General features: G+C 50.5%; 2 protein-coding genes across 2 annotated transcripts in view; one reads left to right on the top strand and one right to left on the bottom strand.

Moving 5' to 3' along the window:
- Positions 1 to 17,764, bottom strand: part of SND1 (staphylococcal nuclease and tudor domain containing 1) — a 453,621-nt gene that overhangs the window by 47,923 nt on the left and 387,934 nt on the right. The window lies entirely within an intron of this gene.
- LRRC4 (leucine rich repeat containing 4) lies at positions 13,289 to 16,931 on the top strand. The gene has a single exon (XM_081102420.1). The coding sequence runs from the start codon at positions 13,292 to 13,294 to the stop codon at positions 15,248 to 15,250; it is 1,959 nt and encodes a 652-aa protein (XP_080958546.1). The 5' UTR covers positions 13,289 to 13,291; the 3' UTR covers positions 15,251 to 16,931.

Genomic DNA, 17,764 nt, shown 5'->3' with positions numbered 1-17,764 from the left:
TCCTCTGACCTCCAGGGGACAAAGGTCTCTATGGAACAAGCGGGACTGCATTTGTCTACAAAGCCATTTTCTTCACGAGCCTGCCTGTCCCTTGTGGAAAAAATCCCACGCTCCCCCTCAGGGCTGCAAAGCTCCTTGACCGCACGGAATTGAGAGGTGAATCCCATGGAAACCACAGGTGCACTGACCCAAGGGTGGCAGTGGGCACTGGAGAGGGGAGGCGGGTCTGGGAAAAGCTTTCCTCTAGCCAAAGGGAAGTATTTCCCCTGGCTTTCTTCTCCGCCAAGTGTCTGTAGGTGGACAGCACCGAGTCTGGGGTAAATCCCTGAGTGGAGCAACAACTCTGTCCTTTTGGAGACCAAATAAACGCTCCTTAGGAAAAGCTGAACACAGGCCAGTGCAGGAGACCCCACTCTGCTAGCTTCCGGCCCCAGACACAGTCTCTCCTAAGCCCATAGTCCTTCCTAGATGGCTCCAAAATAAAATGGGGGTGGAGGGAAGTATTTGTCTGGTTACACTGTCCTACTGAATGAACACTCTTCAGAAAGTATTGCAATGCTTAGTACAGGTATATTTTTTATGATGGATTAAATATGGGCAACCATATGTTTTAAACATATTTTTGTTCAAAGAGTTGGACATTAATATATTCAAAACAATTAGAGCCAATGAGAGACAGAGGAGGTTTTAACCCAGGCAGAGGTGAAGCTGGTATGGGGACAGGTGTCACCTCCAAGAACATGGGCCACATTAAGACAAAATTCAGCCAACCTCTCCTCTCGGCTGCGCTCACAAAGAGATGCAGCCTCACATGGTGACTAAGACCCACCGCCTTCCTCGCCTGCCAGTGCGGCTCTCCTCTGGCTCAGGAGAGGCTTCAGAACCTTCTTCAACGCCTCCTCAATTCCTTCCTACAAAATAGCACTTATGAGAATGGTCTCGTTCACTTAAGCAAGAGAGTCAAGGTTATGTGTTTAGAAAATTCATCCTATATAATAAAAGGCTAATATGCAAATTGACCAAACAACAGAACGACTGGTCGCTATGATCGCACTGACCACCAGGAGGCAGACACTCAATGCAGGAACTGCCACTGCAGCTCAGTGTGTTCCCACAGGGGGCGTGCCGCTCAGCCAGAAGCCGGGCTCACAGCTGGCAAGTTCAGTGGCAGTGGTAGGAGCCTCTCCTGCCTCCATGGCTGTGCTAAGGTTGTCCAACTGCCTGCTTACGGGGAGCGGGCCTAAGCCATCAGTCAGACATCCCCCAAGGGCTCCCAGACTGTGAGAAGGTTCAGGCTGGGCTGAGGGGACCCCCACCACAGTGCATGAATTTCATGCACTGAGCCTCTAGTTAATTAATAATAAATAACATTCTTAAAGAGACAGACGCAGCCAGGAGCTGGCAGGGAGCCAACTCCTTAAGCGGCACGGAAAATGGGGCAGGGCTGCTGATGGTCGTGAAGGGCAGAAGTAGTCCTGGTTCCTATCACAATGTGAGCTCCTCTTGCTTTCAATTTGATAAGGAATTTTATGCTGCAGCTACCTGAAGTGCAGGACCAGGGAGTCTTATTTCTGTCCCTCTGCAGACAATAGTGGCAAAAGACAGCTTTCATTGGTTAGACCGTGGTCGGCAAACTGCGGCTCAAGAGCCACATGTGGCTCTTTGGCCCCCTGAGTGTGGCTCTTCCTAAGCCTTAGGAGTACCCTAATTAAGTTAATAATAATGTACCTACCTATATAGTTTAAGTTTAAAAAATTTGACTCTCAAAAGAAATTTCAATCGTTGTACTGTTGATACTTGGCTCTGTTGACTAATGAGTTTGCCGACCACTGGGTTAGGAAATCGACAAGGCTCAGGTGAGCAGTCCTGCTGGCTGAGAGACGGCCTCGTCCTCGGAGTGTTAAACGCAGGCTACATCTTTCTCTCCGAGGTTTCCGCTGGAGACTCAGAATGCCCCGTGTGTTGGTTGGCGGGTTGGTTTGTCCATGTTCACCTCTCTTTTTCACCTACTGTCTCACAGGCACACACACACCTTTTCTGAAGAGACCCCACGGACCGGCATTTGGAGACAGGCTGCCAGAAGCCAGGGCAGGAAGGATGGAGCTGAAGTTGCTCCCTGTGCCTGGGATCCAAAGAGGTTCGCCTCATGGGTAGGGATCCCCAAGGGCTCTGTGCCAGCTCCAAAACACCACCAAGTTGCTGGGCCAGAGAGGCCAGCTGAGGGGGCGAGGGGTGGGAGGCGGGGAGGGGGGGCAGCCCTTGTCCAGCCCACAGCCTGCTCACTCACATAAAGAATCTTTTCAGAGTTATTGGCTGGCAGCGCTCCTCAGACTTTTTTTCCCTAGTGCTGTGCACGGAATACAAATCAAGCAGCCTCCTGGCTGTTACACAAACTGGCTCGAGTCACCAAGAAAGTGATAGAGAATGAGGGCTCCTCTGCCCAGCTGCCAGTGTCCAGGCATCATGGTGGGAGACACCCAGATTTGCAGCTGGTAGCCCCACAAAAGCTGGGGCTTCAGCACCCCTCACCTGAAGCAGAGAGAGTTCAGTCTGGTGTCCCTCAGAGAAGTAGTTTAGAGTAGACCATCAGGTTCCTGAGAACGGACTCTTAGCATTCCTCTCTGGTAGGGAGGCAAAAACTGAGATGGGGATTCATGGACAGGGAGGTGGTGTTCTGGGGTAAAGGAGAATGAAGTTCAAAGCAGTCACACTCTCCTTGTGTAAAGACAAGTATTTACCGAGCAGTTCTGGCCAAATCCAGAACTGAGAGAGAGAGAGAGAGAGAGAGAGAGAGAGAGAGAGAGAGAGAGAGAATGAATATGAATCTGAAGATGAAAACCAAGAAATTGGGGGATTCTAATTCTTCTCTGATAGAGAAAGTCACATCTAAAAACAGGAGCAAGAGCAGGCGGAGGCCGGGTACATCTAACTCCTGAAGAGGCTCATATCATAATGAAAAAGGAACGCAGCATCCAGGAACCTGGGTGTCAGCCAACCTACCCATTGATGGTTAGATGACTCATGGGGAAGCCAGCAGTGGAGCTCCCGGCTGGCCTCCTGCTATTCCCAATGCTGCACTCCCCTCCACTTCTAAGGGTAGAGTCTGTCCTTTGGCTCAAGGATGAGTGGGGTGAGGATGCAACTACAAGACAAAATTCAAGCCCACATTTCCATTCTGGGTCCTCCAATTCTCCCTATGAAATTTCTTAGAGGAGACAAATGAATTCACAGTACTAGGCCAGTACTGAATGATGAACTGAGGCCACACCAACTGGAACTAGGAAAACTCTAGTCACTGCTGAAGCTGGCAGCACAGGCTGATCCACAGATCAAGAAGGCTGGTGGTGAGTAGGCAGTGACAACATGGCACCACTCGAGGGGATTAGTGGCTTGGAGGCCACAGAAGAGATGCAAGGAGAAACCTCAGAAAAGAACACAACAGGTTTCAAGACAACTGAGCAGATTAAAAACATGGAAAAAGTTCCAAGCTGAATATATGTCTTAAATTCATTCAGAGATTCCCTAGGGTAAGTATAAAAAGTATGTTCCCATCTTGTTCACACTTTCCAAACTGTAAGTTTTTCTCTGAAGCAGTGAGTTGCTCAGTAAGGAGCCCTAGAATATTTCCAGAACAGCCCTAAGCCATGTGACTATTTTTAAAAATATTCTGTGACACACCTATGGCTGAGAAAAATGGAGTCATAAACTGAAGAAACATCTTCCTCAAGGTAAAAGGGAAAGAAGGTCAATGACAAAGCTGGAGAAGGACCCAGGTGACCCGGGCTCTCCACACAGCTGTTTGTTTTGGCTCTCCCTGAACGTTTTCAATTAAGAATTCGTTGATGGAATTGTTTGTTCTTTAATCATGCAAATTTTGGGGACTGACAGCTAATAGAGAAGAGGACCATGGACAGAAGCTCTGTCTCCTCTCACTGCCCAGCCGGACTGTGCTATAGCTCAGGCACTCAGTGGGATATTTATAGCTGCCTTTAAATTTACCCAGCTCTCCATAAAGCGAGGTAATGGGGCGCCCTTTACTGCTGCTAGTGGTGATTGTCCTAACAGTGTTTAATTAGCAAAAAGCGTTGGCACAGCCACTTTCAGAGCACTTGATCTTACTGTCCTGGTGCTCCCTATTTCAGGCTCAATAGCCTCCACTCCCTTTGGAGAAAATGAACTTTAGCAAATCTGAAAATGACAGGCACATGCACACCTATACTCACTCTCGTCACCCTTCACATCCACAACTGCTAAGAACATGTGAGCCTTTATGATATCTCCATACAACTCTCATAAATCTGTCAGCAAGGGGCTAGCAATTCTAAAAACTGAGGACTACAGAAACCTAAAGGACACTAGGATCCTAATTTCCCAGCATTAAGGAAAAAAAAAAAAAAAAGCTGGTCTGGGGTAGGGGGCATGCTAGAAGGGGCCAATGGGGGAAGAAGGGAGACATATGTAATACTTTCAACAATAAAGGTTTATTTTAAAAGCTGGTAACTTTTAAAAATATATATTTTTATTGATTTCAGAGAGGAAGGGAGACAGAAACATCAATGATGAGAATCACTGATTGGCTGCCTCCTGCACGCCCCCTACTGGCAATGGAGCCCACAACCCAGGCATGTGTCCAGTCCAGGAATCGAACCCTGACTTGCTATTTCATAGGTTGACGTTCAACCACTGAGCCATGCCAGTTGGGCAAAAGTTGGTAATTTTTAACCTGTCTTTATAGATTTAAAGAGTAGGGCTGGCGCTAGCGATTCACCAACAGGGACACAAGATGGGAAGGGCTCTGCTTTCATGGGAGTGTACAATACATAAACAGTAAAGAAAGTAAGAAAACAAAGCTGGTGATGTGACTGACTAGTGGGGCTGCTTTAGAGAGGGTAGTCATGAAAAATCTCTCTCAAGAGACCTGCTCTAGAAGGAGCCCAGTACCTGAAGATGTGGGGGAAGAACATTCCAGGTAGAGGGGAGAGCAAAGGCCCTAATGTGGTGAACCAGCTTGAAAGTATTGTAAGGGAAACAAGTGCAGTATAGTTGAGGAGTAGGGAATAAAGAGGATGATGACAAAATACGAGGACATACATGTACAAGAAAGGCATGATGGCTTAGGGCCTGTGGTTCATGGTAAGCAATTTTTTAAAAAAATATATTTTTATTGATTTTTTACAGAGAGGAAGGGAGAGAGATAGAGAGTTAGAAACATCGATGAGAGAGAAACATTGATCAGCTGCCTCCTGCACAACCCCTACTGGGGATGTGCCTGCAACCAAGGTACATGCCCTTGACCGGAATTGAACCTGGGACCCTTCAGTCCGCAGGCCGATGCTCTATCCACTGAGCCAAACCAGTTAGGGCCATGGTAAGCAATTCTGTTATTATTTGAATTATGAACGGAAGATAATGGAGCATTTTAAGCAAACCAATAACATCACCTGATATAATATCACAAAGGTCACTTTGGTGGCTGTGGGGAATAGACTGGAGAGGGCAAAAGTAAAAAATACACGTCTTGAATAGGTTAATTTCTTAGTTTTTAATAAATGTTCTGTGGTTATATAAGATGTTAACATAGGGGAAGCTGGGTGAAAGGCACATGGGAACTATTTTAGAACTATCTAAAAGTCTAAAATTATCTCAAAATTAATTTTTAAATACAAACAACAAAAGACACCGATTCTTGAATGAAGAATTGAAAGGTCTAAATTAGGCGTAATATCAAGAGCAGATCAGTCCAAAAAAAAATAGTAAGAAAAAAATGGATTCTCTCAATAATTGACTTGGTATAAAATATTTCCTTTCTATACTAGTTTCCATATTAGACAGTAATTGCTACTACCACTGTTACTACTTGTTAAGATTGTGATTTTCATCACTTCTAGTCCAATAATACAATTAATCCCACTTTACACATGAACCTGAAGCTTAAAGTAACTTACATACACAGTATCCACGAGGCAGAACCAGGATTTGACCCAAGTTTCTCTGACTCCAGAATACTTTGCATACGCCACTATGGTATAATGCCCACCGGCATTCTCTCCCCACTCTGTAACATATTTTATTTTGTAGACTCAGTTTGGGGGAAAAAATATTTGGGCTTCCCCAAACCCAACCAAAATGAATAAATTTATACACACATTGTATATATGGACCCACGATTAAAGAACAGATTTATATTTATGTCGGAAATACTTTAAAAAGCATTCTTACTCATAACTCTCTGCATCTGCCGGGCTCTGATCTTGAGGTCTCTATTAATCTCCAATGAGCACGAAGCTCAACATTTCTGACTCAGTTACACTTGAGCCAAATTTTGCAGCAATGCCAAAGGTACCTCTAGTAGTATTACTGGTAAACGCTTATATGTCCCAAGATCTTTGGGATAAAATCTAGAGGCCATGTAAAGGAATAGTTAGAAAATTATACATCAAGAAAAGGAATCAAGAGAAGCAAAAATAAAGTAATAGGAGACAGATTTATAGAGTTTGTCTGGTCAGCCTGCCCCCTTCTCTTGGCTCATGTGATGTTTCCTAAGGCTGCGCTGACTGAGGGATACCATCCCTTCCCACTGGGAAGACTCTGTGACCATACAGCTCACACCTGGCTCCTCCACTCCTCAACAAGCACAAGGCTGTGGAGTCCCCTGCTGGTTGTCAGATGTACCCTTCCCTTCCTCTCCTTCTTAAGTGGCACATCACACATCATAGCCGTTTAGAATTTGGGCACTAGACAGATTTGAGATCGAAAACGGGCTTTGTCACTGCAGCTAGCTGAATGAGCAAAAGATATATCCACATCCTAATCCCAGAGACCCTTGGGAAAAGGGTCTCTGCAGATGTCATTGAGAATCTTGTGATGACATCATCCTGGAATATCCAGGTGGGCCCTAAATCTAACGACAAGTGTCCTTATAAGTCACCAAGAGGAAAGGACAGAAGAAAAGTCAAATGACCACGGAGGCAGAGATTGAAGTGGCCATAAGTCTAGGAATGATGACAGCCACCAAAAACTGGAGGAGGCAAAAGGCAAGGAACAATTCTCCCCTGGGGCCTGTGGAGAGAGTGTGGCCTTGCCAGGTTACAGCCACCAAACATGTGATAATCTGTTACAACAGCCTCAAGAAATTAATAGTCACTAGTTCTGGGGTCCTGAGAAAGTTTCTTCAGTTCATGTGCAAAATGGGGAACGTAACTGTATCTACCTCACAGAGCTGTCATGAGGAGCAAATATGTGTAAGGACACTTTTCTTACTGTTGGGGAGCTACCAACTCCCCAGTAAGTACTGCTTTAACATCACCATTGTTATTGCTATAAAAAAGCAATCATAGAGAAGGATAAACCACAAGGGCCTGTAATGGGCCAATGCACCTGCAGAGGAGAACATTCGAAAGGCCCGTGTGACCGTACAGGTCACTGTGGCTAGAACTGGCACCGAACTGTCTACCCCAAAAGAGGAGGCAGTGGGGGGATTGGGAGATTTCTCCCTCCAGTCAGGCCTGGCAGCCCACAAAGATTGTAAGCCCCAGGAAACTAGCTTCAGGGAAGAGGGAGAAGCCCTTCCATTCTATAGCTCTTTGCCATTCTCATTAAGCATCTTGTCTTTTCTTTGCCGAGGTTTTGAAATTACTCTCTGGATGGGACCTGTAGGGAGAGTGATTTTCTGTCTGCTTCTTCTGCCTTCCTTACAAAGTAGAGTCCTTAGGGGAAAAGAACAGCAGATTCTGAGGGCACTCATAAGAGTGAATACTTCCAGAACAGTTGTGTGGCCTTGAACCATCAGGTTCAAGGAAGAAAATCCATTCCCTTTGTGACTGTGGGTAGTAATGGCACAGCCACAGCCTCACTTTGGGATCACAGGCAAGAAAAATAACCTTAAAGAAGGTGACCTTGGAGGGGTATTCACATATGAGGAAGATGCAAAAACACACACACCCTCGATGTGTTCACTGCCTTGGATAAGAGAGGAGGTGACTATTTCCACACAGACCATTTCTTATACTGCTTTGTCATCAATCCACCAATCAATTGATATCTTTCCTTACCTTTGTGGAGAGCCATTCCCATACTATCTTTCTTCCTGGTTCCCAAGGTCCCTTTTCTATTTTGCTCTTTTCTCGTTCTTAACTAAAATGGCAGCACAGAGTATAAAATGGAAAAGGTTTGGCAGTCCAGCAAACAGGAACTGGAGTTTCAAGAAAAATGTGATCTTCCTGTCACTGGTGGGCCTACCTTAAGGGGCCTCAAAGCCTACTGGAGGCAAGACAGCACCCTCCCAAGATGGCACACGGAGCAAACCCTGTGAGACATTATGGACATCTAGTGGCTGCTCAGGATAGTGCCTCAGGGCTGCATGCCAAGGCTGGGAGTGGTCTAGCTCTGGGCTTTACCAAAAGCCCAACTATCAGGCTGGCGAGGCAATCCTCTTTGAGTCCGTCCCCGGCTAAACTTTTCTTCCATTTCTTCTTATGGGTCTGAAGTCACTTGGAATGGCTACAAAGACCCATCTTTATCCTAGTCCCGCAAAGTATAAGGATAGCACCTGCATACAAGCCCACACGAGACAGGCATTGGGAATATTTCCCAAGCCCAGGTTTAAATGCCAATTAGCCATACATTGTCATCTTGACTCAGGGGCTGAGCTCAGAAGGGACAGGCTCTGATATTAATTAGTCATGTGGCTTTAGGTAAGTCACTATGACTGATGTTCATTAATGCCAATTGTAAAATGAGAGATTAAGTTCAGATGATCTCCAAGGTCCCTCTCAGCTTTAACACTTGGTGATCTATAAGCCTTCTTAGTAGCTGGGAAACACTGATCTGCGTTGGCACTGTGGACGGCTAGATTGAACTAAAGGAAGCGGTGTCTTCCCAACTTCATGGCTCATTTCCAAGACTTGGCTACAATCCCAAAGGATCAACCTTTACAGGGCTACGTATCTGAGAAGGCGTAGAAATCACGGCCCCTGAGAACTGCAGGAACATTTTAGTCCATTTCTTTAATTTTACAAATTAAGAAACTATGGTTTAGAGCTGTTTTAAGATTTCTCACATGTCTAATCCGTGGCAGAAAGGGGACTAGAACTCAGGTATCTCAGTCTTTGCCCAATCACTGGCTGCCTTCTTCAGTTCCCCCTCTTTATCACAGCCATCTCTGTGTGAAACCAGAAAACATTTTTTCCGTCTCTTCATCTTAATTTAAGCCTTTTTCTTCTTTTTATTCCTTGGTGCCAACACTTCAAATCAAGGAAGTAGTCAGAACCAGGGGCTGAGGACAACAGGCAATGGCTAGATGATGCTGGGGTTACAGTGCCACTTTAAGTTCAGAAGGGCTGTGTGCTGCTATGGCCCTGCAGCCTCTTCGGTCCAGTTCGTAGCTTCTGTGATGCTCTCTCTGTCTCGTGGACGAGCCCGAGGACAAAGCAGCCCCATCTAGAACTCCATGGGCTGCACAGAGCTTGGGTATATTTATTCACGTTCATCCATTAGTTACAAATATTTACCAGGAGACAATCTGATGACTAAGTACTGGTTTGATCCAAGGTAGCCCACCCTTCCATCCATCTACACAGTTATGGGGCAGAACCTTTCATTTGCTGGGCCTGGAGCTGAACAGATGGAGCCTGAGTTTGCCTACACTGGCAGGAGACCAGCCCAGGCAGAGACCCTCTTTTGCCTGAGGAGGGTGAGGTAGCCATACTCCAGTGTGCTACCTGGATCCTGGCCAGGGTACCCTCTGGCACTCTGCCAGCTTGATGCCAGCTGTGACAAGGAGAGGAACCCGTAAGCAGCAAGCTTCTGATTCTCCTCCACAGACCTGTCGGGCTAGGTTTACCTTTCCTGGGTCTATAGGATGGTAGTGTCCTGCTGCTTTTAAAGAGCCCAGATGGATCTAACTATGACTATCAGGGTTAGACTTTCTTCCATTCTTTTTCTTGATCAGTTATTGTGAAAGAAACAAGTTAAATAAAAGATCTATTCTCTCATTCCTTCCTCTCCCACTCTTCATTCTATTTCTCCTCACTGAACTTTTTAAGTCTTTCCTACAATTTTACCTCCACTATTTACTCTATGCAGAGTAGACACATTGGGCATTTTTGTTATAGTGATGAAAACACTGGGCTCAGGATTTGAAGGCTGAATTGAAATGCTTGACTCTGTTGCTTTTGGGGTGTATGACCTTAAGCATAGTATTTGCCTGCCTCAGCCCAGTACTTTCATCTGTAAATGGAGACAACTATGGCAGTCACTTCACTGGGTAAGTGAAGAGTAAGCAAAAACACACCCCTCCCTAGCACCGTGGAGAGCATGAAACATCCCAGTCAATGCCTGTTAAAGTGGATGGATGAAACCTGAGTTCTCAACAGCAGGGAGACAACTCTGGGGAATCACTTCCTAGGCACCTGAGCTCTGCCAGAGCAAATCCTGGCTCCACCGCTTACTATGTGACCCTAGTAACAGCGACTGCAAATGCATAATAAAAACGTCTTGGTAAATAATGGGGAATCCAACTTGCCAGGACTTCAAGGATCCCTAGCATATATAAGGACGAGGCTCAGGCTACTGGCAGCAAACCATACTGAGATAACATGTAGAGCTGAGAAGTGCAGGACTTCCCCATTCTTAAGCCGATAGCCCACGTGCAGGTGATTCCACAAGCAAGCTTGCTGAGGTGAGGCGGTGTTGGGGGGGGGGGGGTGGTCTAGAGCCAGCCCTTGAGAAAAAGCAATGTGAAACCCAGGCCAAATTCTACCAGACTGGCTTCCAATGGCTTAGCCCCACCCTAACTAGGCAAAAATTAAGGGGTTACCTGTTGGGGGTCGGAAAACGGCTACAATGGTCTGTCTAGTGCCCCAGGGTCTCCTCTCACCCTGCAACTTGCTGCAGAGTTCTCTTCGGGAAGTCCCAACAAGGGAGAGGTGCTGGGGAAGCTCATGGGGCAGGTTTAAGACGCCCCCCTCCTCCCCAGCCCTCTAGGGCAGGGAGGATAAGGGGCTCACAGGGCTGTGAAGAGTGAGAAGCTGCGGCTCCAGGAATGAACTGATTGTGCCCTGGGTTCTGGGAGTTTTCACCTCGATCCTTCCTGCCAGCCTCGGGGCTGTCCCAGGTTGTCATTCCCCAGCTCCCCGCTCTCGGTCTTTCCCTCCGCTCTTGGCCTCCCCGCAGCCCTTTTCTAACTATCGTTTAAAGCCCCAGTTAAAGCCGAGGAGGGGTGAGGAAACCTGCAAGGGAGGGGCAGGACGGAGACGCCTGGGTGCAGCCGCTCAGGAGGCCGGTCTCCCGAACCCCCCACCCCCGCAGCCGCCCCCGCGTCCCCACGGTGCAGCTCCCAACTCTGCGTACGCGGCCCGAGCCGCGCGGCCAGGGGCGTCAACAGCCGGCGGGGGTGCGGATGACGCGGTCCGGGCGGGAGGCTGGCCAAGCAGCAGCCCCACCGCGGGCCGCCGCGCTCCGGGTCCTCGGCCCCCGAGCGCACCTCACCCGCCGCCGGGGGGTGTCCGGTGCCGGTGTGCGGGGCGGGGGCGGGCGGTCTCTCCCGCAGCAGCCCCGCTCCAGCCTATCAACAGCCACGCGGCGGCTCGGGCTCCCCGCGACCGACCAGACCAAAATAGCTGCGAACGCCCGCGACTCGCGCGCCGCTCACTAGACGCTCACACCGCTCGCCCGCCGCTCCCCTCGTCCAGAGGGGGCGGAGGAAGCGGGCCGGGGAGGGGGTGGCGGCGGGGGAGGGCCGGGAGGAAGCAGGGGAAGAAGGAGGGAAGGAGAGGGGAGGAGGAGGAAGTGGGACGGAGGCTGAGCGGGCTGCGCGGCGGCGCTGGAAGGCGCCGGGTTAACCCCTCGAGGGCGGCGGCGGCGGGGAGGCTGCTCCGACTCGGGAGCGCCGCATCACGCTCCTCTTCCCCAGAACAGGATGCGTCAGCAGTACATTCACGTTCCGACTGAAGGACAAAAGGATGAGAGAGCGGTCTGCGCGGCGGCCGCCTGCAACACCGCGAGCCCGGCGCCAGGACACGGTGCGCGCCGAGCGCAGGGGCCCCGCCGCCGCCGCCACTAGCGAGCGGAGAGCATGTCCCCGGGCTTCGGAGCGTTTCCCGCAGCCGCGACCCCCGCTGCTCACGCCGCCGCCGCAGTTCGCGGGCAGCGCAGCCGCTGAAGGCGCCGGGAGTCGCAGCCCCGAACTCGTTCGCTCCGCACGAAGCCACGGCCGGAGGCGCGCCCGGGGCCCGGCTGCGGCGGGCGGTGACGCGCTGCCCGGCGCTGCGGCCGGTGCCGGACCCGCGCTCGCCCCCGGACTCCCCGAAGGGGCCTGCGGCGCCCCGGCGCCCGCGCCTCTCCAGCGCCCGGACTCGGTCCCCGCGGGGCTGGACGGATGACCGCTCCCCGCGCAGCAGCCGGCGGACGGGAGGCAGCCCCGGCGGTGTCGCTTTAACCCGTGAGAGGCGAGGCGAGAAGGGGGTGTGTGTCTGGGGAGGGCACCGGAGCCGCGACGCCGCCTCTTAACTCTCGCCGCCCCGCGAGCTAACGACTGCACCAGTCGCCGCCGGAGCGGCCGCCCCGGGAGAGCGGGCAGCGCAGCGGCGGAGCGGCCTGAGGCTGGGCGCCCCCTCCTCCCGCCGGGGCTGCCCGGGAGCGGGCGGGGGGCGCCGGAGGCTCACTCCGGCGATGAAGCGGCTTCCCCCGCGGCGGGTGCGAGCCGGGGCCAGGGTCCAAGGACAAAGCCGGGAAGCGCGGTGGCGCCGCTCCTCCGGCTGAGGGGGGAGCATGCACCTGCATAGCCCGCCGGGCCTCCGCTCTCCCCGGCGCCTCAACTCCGCTGCTCCGGCGTAGCCGGCTCCGGGATTACTAGAAGCCATTTTGTCTCCCCCTCCCCTCGCCCCGCCACCCTCCCGCCCCCTCTCCTTCCCCCCTTTGTTAATGACAACTAAGAAGTCAGAATGGGAACGAGGCGGCCGGCTCTCGGGGAGACCGATTAAGGACACCACGCCAGTTCCTCCCTGCCTTCCTTCCGAGGTAGGTGACAGCGAATAACTGGGTGGGGATGGCTGCAGCGGGCGACCAAGTCTCAGTTTGGCGAGGGCTGGCTTTGAGGGGGGCTGGCAGCCGAGGGGCCGCTCTTGAGTTTGGCATGATATTTCTGGCCGATCCGCTCCGTCTCTAATCGCCCCTCCCCACCTCCTTCTCCAGATGGAAAGAGGCGCTCCTAGCTCACTTAAGCCGGGGTAGGGCTGGTTCTCCTTTCCGAGCCAAAATCCCAGGCGATGGTGAATTATGAACGTGCCACACCATGAAGCTCTTGTGGCAGGTAACTGTGCACCACACCTGGAATGCCGTCCTGCTCCCGGTCGCCTACCTCACAGCGCAAGTGTGGATTCTGTGTGCAGCCATCGCTGCCGCCGCCTCCGCTGGGCCCCAGAACTGCCCTTCTGTCTGCTCGTGCAGTAACCAGTTCAGCAAGGTGGTGTGCACCCGCAGGGGTCTCTCCGAGGTCCCGCAGGGAATTCCCTCCAACACCCGGTACCTCAACCTCATGGAAAACAATATCCAGATGATCCAGGCCGACACCTTCCGACATCTCCACCACCTGGAGGTCCTGCAGCTGGGCAGGAACTCCATCCGACAGATTGAGGTGGGGGCCTTCAATGGCCTAGCCAGCCTCAACACCCTGGAGCTGTTCGACAACTGGCTGACGGTCATCCCCAGCGGGGCCTTCGAGTACCTGTCCAAGTTGCGGGAGCTCTGGCTGCGAAACAACCCCATAGAAAGCATCCCCTCTTATGCCTTCAACCGTGTGCCCTCCCTCATGCGCCTGGACTTGGGGGAGCTCAAGAAGCTGGAGTACATCTCTGAGGGGGCTTTTGAGGGGCTATTCAACCTCAAGTACCTGAACTTGGGCATGTGTAACATTAAAGATATGCCCAATCTCACCCCCCTGGTCGGGCTGGAGGAGCTGGAGATGTCAGGGAACCACTTCCCTGCGATCAGGCCTGGCTCCTTCCATGGCCTAAGCTCCCTCAAGAAGCTCTGGGTCATGAACTCACAGGTCAGCTTGATTGAGCGGAATGCTTTTGATGGGCTGGCCTCACTTGTGGAACTCAACTTGGCCCACAACAACCTCTCTTCTCTGCCCCATGACCTCTTCACTCCACTGAGGTATCTGGTGGAGTTGCACCTGCACCACAATCCTTGGAACTGTGATTGTGACATTCTGTGGCTAGCATGGTGGCTTCGGGAGTATATACCCACCAATTCTACCTGCTGTGGCCGCTGTCATGCTCCCTTGCACATGCGAGGCCGCTACCTGGTGGAGGTGGACCAGGCCTCCTTTCAGTGTTCTGCCCCCTTTATCATGGATGCACCCCGGGACCTCAATATCTCCGAGGGTCGGATGGCGGAACTGAAGTGTCGGACTCCCCCTATGTCCTCTGTGAAGTGGTTGCTGCCCAATGGAACAGTGCTCAGCCATGCCTCCCGCCACCCCCGGATCTCTGTCCTCAACGATGGCACCTTGAACTTTTCCCACGTGCTACTCTCAGACACGGGGGTATACACATGCATGGTGACCAACGTGGCAGGCAACTCCAATGCCTCGGCCTACCTCAATGTGAGCACGGCCGAGCTCAACACCTCCAACTATAGCTTCTTCACCACGGTCACCGTGGAGACCACTGAGATATCACCTGAGGATACAACACGTAAATACAAGCTTGTTCCCACCACGTCCACTGGTTACCAGCCGGCATATACCACCTCGACCACGGTGCTCATTCAGACCACCCGTGTGCCCAAGCAGGTGGCAGTGCCCGCGACAGACACCAACGACAAGATGCAGACCAGCCTGGATGAAGTCATGAAGACCACCAAGATCATCATTGGCTGCTTCGTGGCAGTGACTCTGCTAGCTGCCGCCATGTTGATTGTCTTCTATAAACTCCGTAAGCGGCACCAGCAGAGGAGTACAGTCACAGCCGCCCGAACAGTTGAGATTATCCAAGTGGATGAAGACATCCCAGCAGCAGCATCCTCAGCGGCAACAGCAGCTCCATCCGGTGTATCAGGTGAGGGGGCAGTCGTGCTGCCCACAATTCATGACCATATTAACTACAACACCTACAAACCAGCACATGGGGCCCACTGGACAGAAAACAGCCTGGGGAACTCTCTGCACCCCACAGTCACCACTATCTCTGAACCTTATATAATTCAGACCCATACCAAGGACAAGGTACAGGAAACTCAAATATGACTCCCCTCTCCCCCAAAACTTATAAAATGCAATAGAATGCACACACACAAAAAGACAGCAACTTTTGTACAGAGTGGGGAGAGACTTTTTCTTGTATATGCTTATATATTAAATCTATGGGCTGGTAAAAGAAACAGATTATATTAAAATTTAAAAACAAAAAAATCAAAACTATTTTCTAACTTGTAAGTTCTATTTAAACAGGGAGTGGGGTTCTTGGGAATGTCGTGGGGGGGTAGAAGCCACGAGTCAACTTGCTATGCTGCCAGAAGGGCTTTCTGGTATAAGGTTGAAAGTGCTAAGCTAAAACAAAGTAAGACATCAACCAACATCCCTAAAGAGGTAGGGTGTGGGCTGCTGAAGGGTGGGGAGGTAGACTGAGTCTGTCATTTTTTAGAAGATGCTTCAAATGATACAGGAATATCCATTTCTTATAGACACCTTTCTTAAACTGAGAGCTGTCTTTGCAGATTTATCTTATTTAAAAAATACAAAAAGGCACCAAGAATTTGTACTGTGCTAAAATATTGAGAGGCAATACTTTTTTTTTCTTCAAAGGCCAAGGGGAAGATAGATCTGTAAATGTATTTTAAACAGGAAAACCACACAAATTCAAATGAATCCTTAAAGGGGCGGAGTCTTTATGTCTGTCCATGTGGGGAAGTCTCCTTGGTGTGTGCACTGGGACACACGTGTGCCCTGCCCGATAGAGGCTTCAGAAAGGAGCAGAGAAGGAAGGGAGCTGGCGCAGCTCTCAGCCCAGTGCCTCCACACTGCACCAGATTCCTGCAGTTGGGCTTAACCCAATCTGTTCAAGGCAAGTGTCTATTCAGGGTTTCCCATGAGAAGGAGGAGGCCCCTGAAGTGGGTGCGGCAACAGAGGGGGCGGGAAGGGAGAGCAGAAGCGGAGAGAGCGTATTCACAGGAGGCCATGAATTAGCATTGTGCCATGTCCACCTGTTGTTCCCAGTATCTGACAAATGATTGTAGACAATGATGGCATTTTATGATTTTTGAAAATGGTTTTGTTTTAAGGTGGAGAGGGAGGAGGCTGGGAGTGGGGAGCTTGGGGGAGTGGAAGCTTTTCTCATGCTTGTGATTTGGTGACTATTCTAAATGCTGATTCATTAGGGGTTATTACAGCTGATGTCAACTAGTCGTGATAGGGTGGGGGCAGAACACAAGTAGAGAAGAAAAAGGAGAGAGAACAAGGACACAGGCTCATTTAAAGTAAAATGAAGCCTTTCACAAAAAGATGTGAAATCCACAGGAAAAACAAGTGATACACATGTACATAAAAGTAAGTTCTGCATGGAGTCCTGCTGGATGCAGCACAAGGGGGGGAAGGCTTCCCTCTCCCAGGCCAACCTCAGGAGGAGGTGGGAGATAAAGGCTGGGCATGTGTGGGGAAGGCAGAGATCTCTGTTATTCTGGTCCATTTAATGCTGTAATTTCTTTCATTTATTATTTTAGCTTTAAAAAGGAAATAAAGGGTTCGGATTTGAAAGGGGGTGGGGTGGGTGGGGGGGAATGCCAACAACAGAACACTGATTGTAATGTGAGAAAAGTGTATTTTTGTATTTTAATAAATATTGTTCAATTTTTAATTCAATGTTCCCAAAGGGTTAACTTGAGTAAGACCCTGAACCTATAAATTCTTATGAGCATTGACAAGTCATTTCTATTTAAAGAAAAAAAAAAGGGAAGGGGAGGAGGGGAGAGGTAAGGTGGGAGGAGAAAACAATGTTACATTTTTTAAAGGATGGGGAAATGCTAAAGCTGTCAACAGCCTTTCCTTAGCTTAAATAAAAGCGCCCCAGTTCTAGTGCACCTTCCATGAGCTGAGCGTGTTAGTCCCTGGCTTTGTTGGGGGTAGAACCAAATTCTTCATGCCCTGGGAAGGCAGGGGAAATGGGTCAGCTCCAGCTGTTGGGACCCGGCCAAAAGGTAAACGCCACCTCAGCAGAAGCTGCTCAGGCAGCACCAGTCCTACCCCGGGGACCCCGGGGACCTGGATTTCAGAGGTCTGCAATAATGTCGTTTGGCTTGAATTTCCCACAGGCAGTGTTGCTTTGGTTCTGGACGTTAAATAGCCAAACGTGTATTGTGGTGGTGGGTGTCTGTCTCCTGATGCGTACTTAGGAATGACGTCCAGGGAGGCTGCCTGAGCGGGGACCCTGCGTCTCTTCAGCGCCAGTATTTATTCTAATGCAGGGAGTCGGGACTGAGTGGGTGTGATATCTCTGGCACAGAGCAGGGAGAGAGGCAGGCAGCACTTTGCAGCAGTTGGCTTAGAAATGCCTAAGAAAGGGCCAATTCTTAATCCTCTTGGGTGTATAGACACCGTTTCTGGGAATCAGGTTCTGTGGAAGCATATATGCCTGGGCACACAGAAACTGCCACTCACACTTCTAGGCTCCCCACCTCCAATAAGGAGAGAAAATGCGGCAGAGTAAAAGGCGGGACCTGGCCAGGCCCAGGTGAAAAAGCAAGAAATGGCCCCCTTGTGCCGCA

This window comes from Myotis nattereri (genome assembly GCF_964212035.1).
Source record: "Myotis nattereri genome assembly, chromosome: 11".
Classification (NCBI taxonomy): Eukaryota; Metazoa; Chordata; class Mammalia; order Chiroptera; family Vespertilionidae; genus Myotis; species Myotis nattereri.
This window is presented reverse-complemented; position numbering and strand designations above follow the sequence as displayed.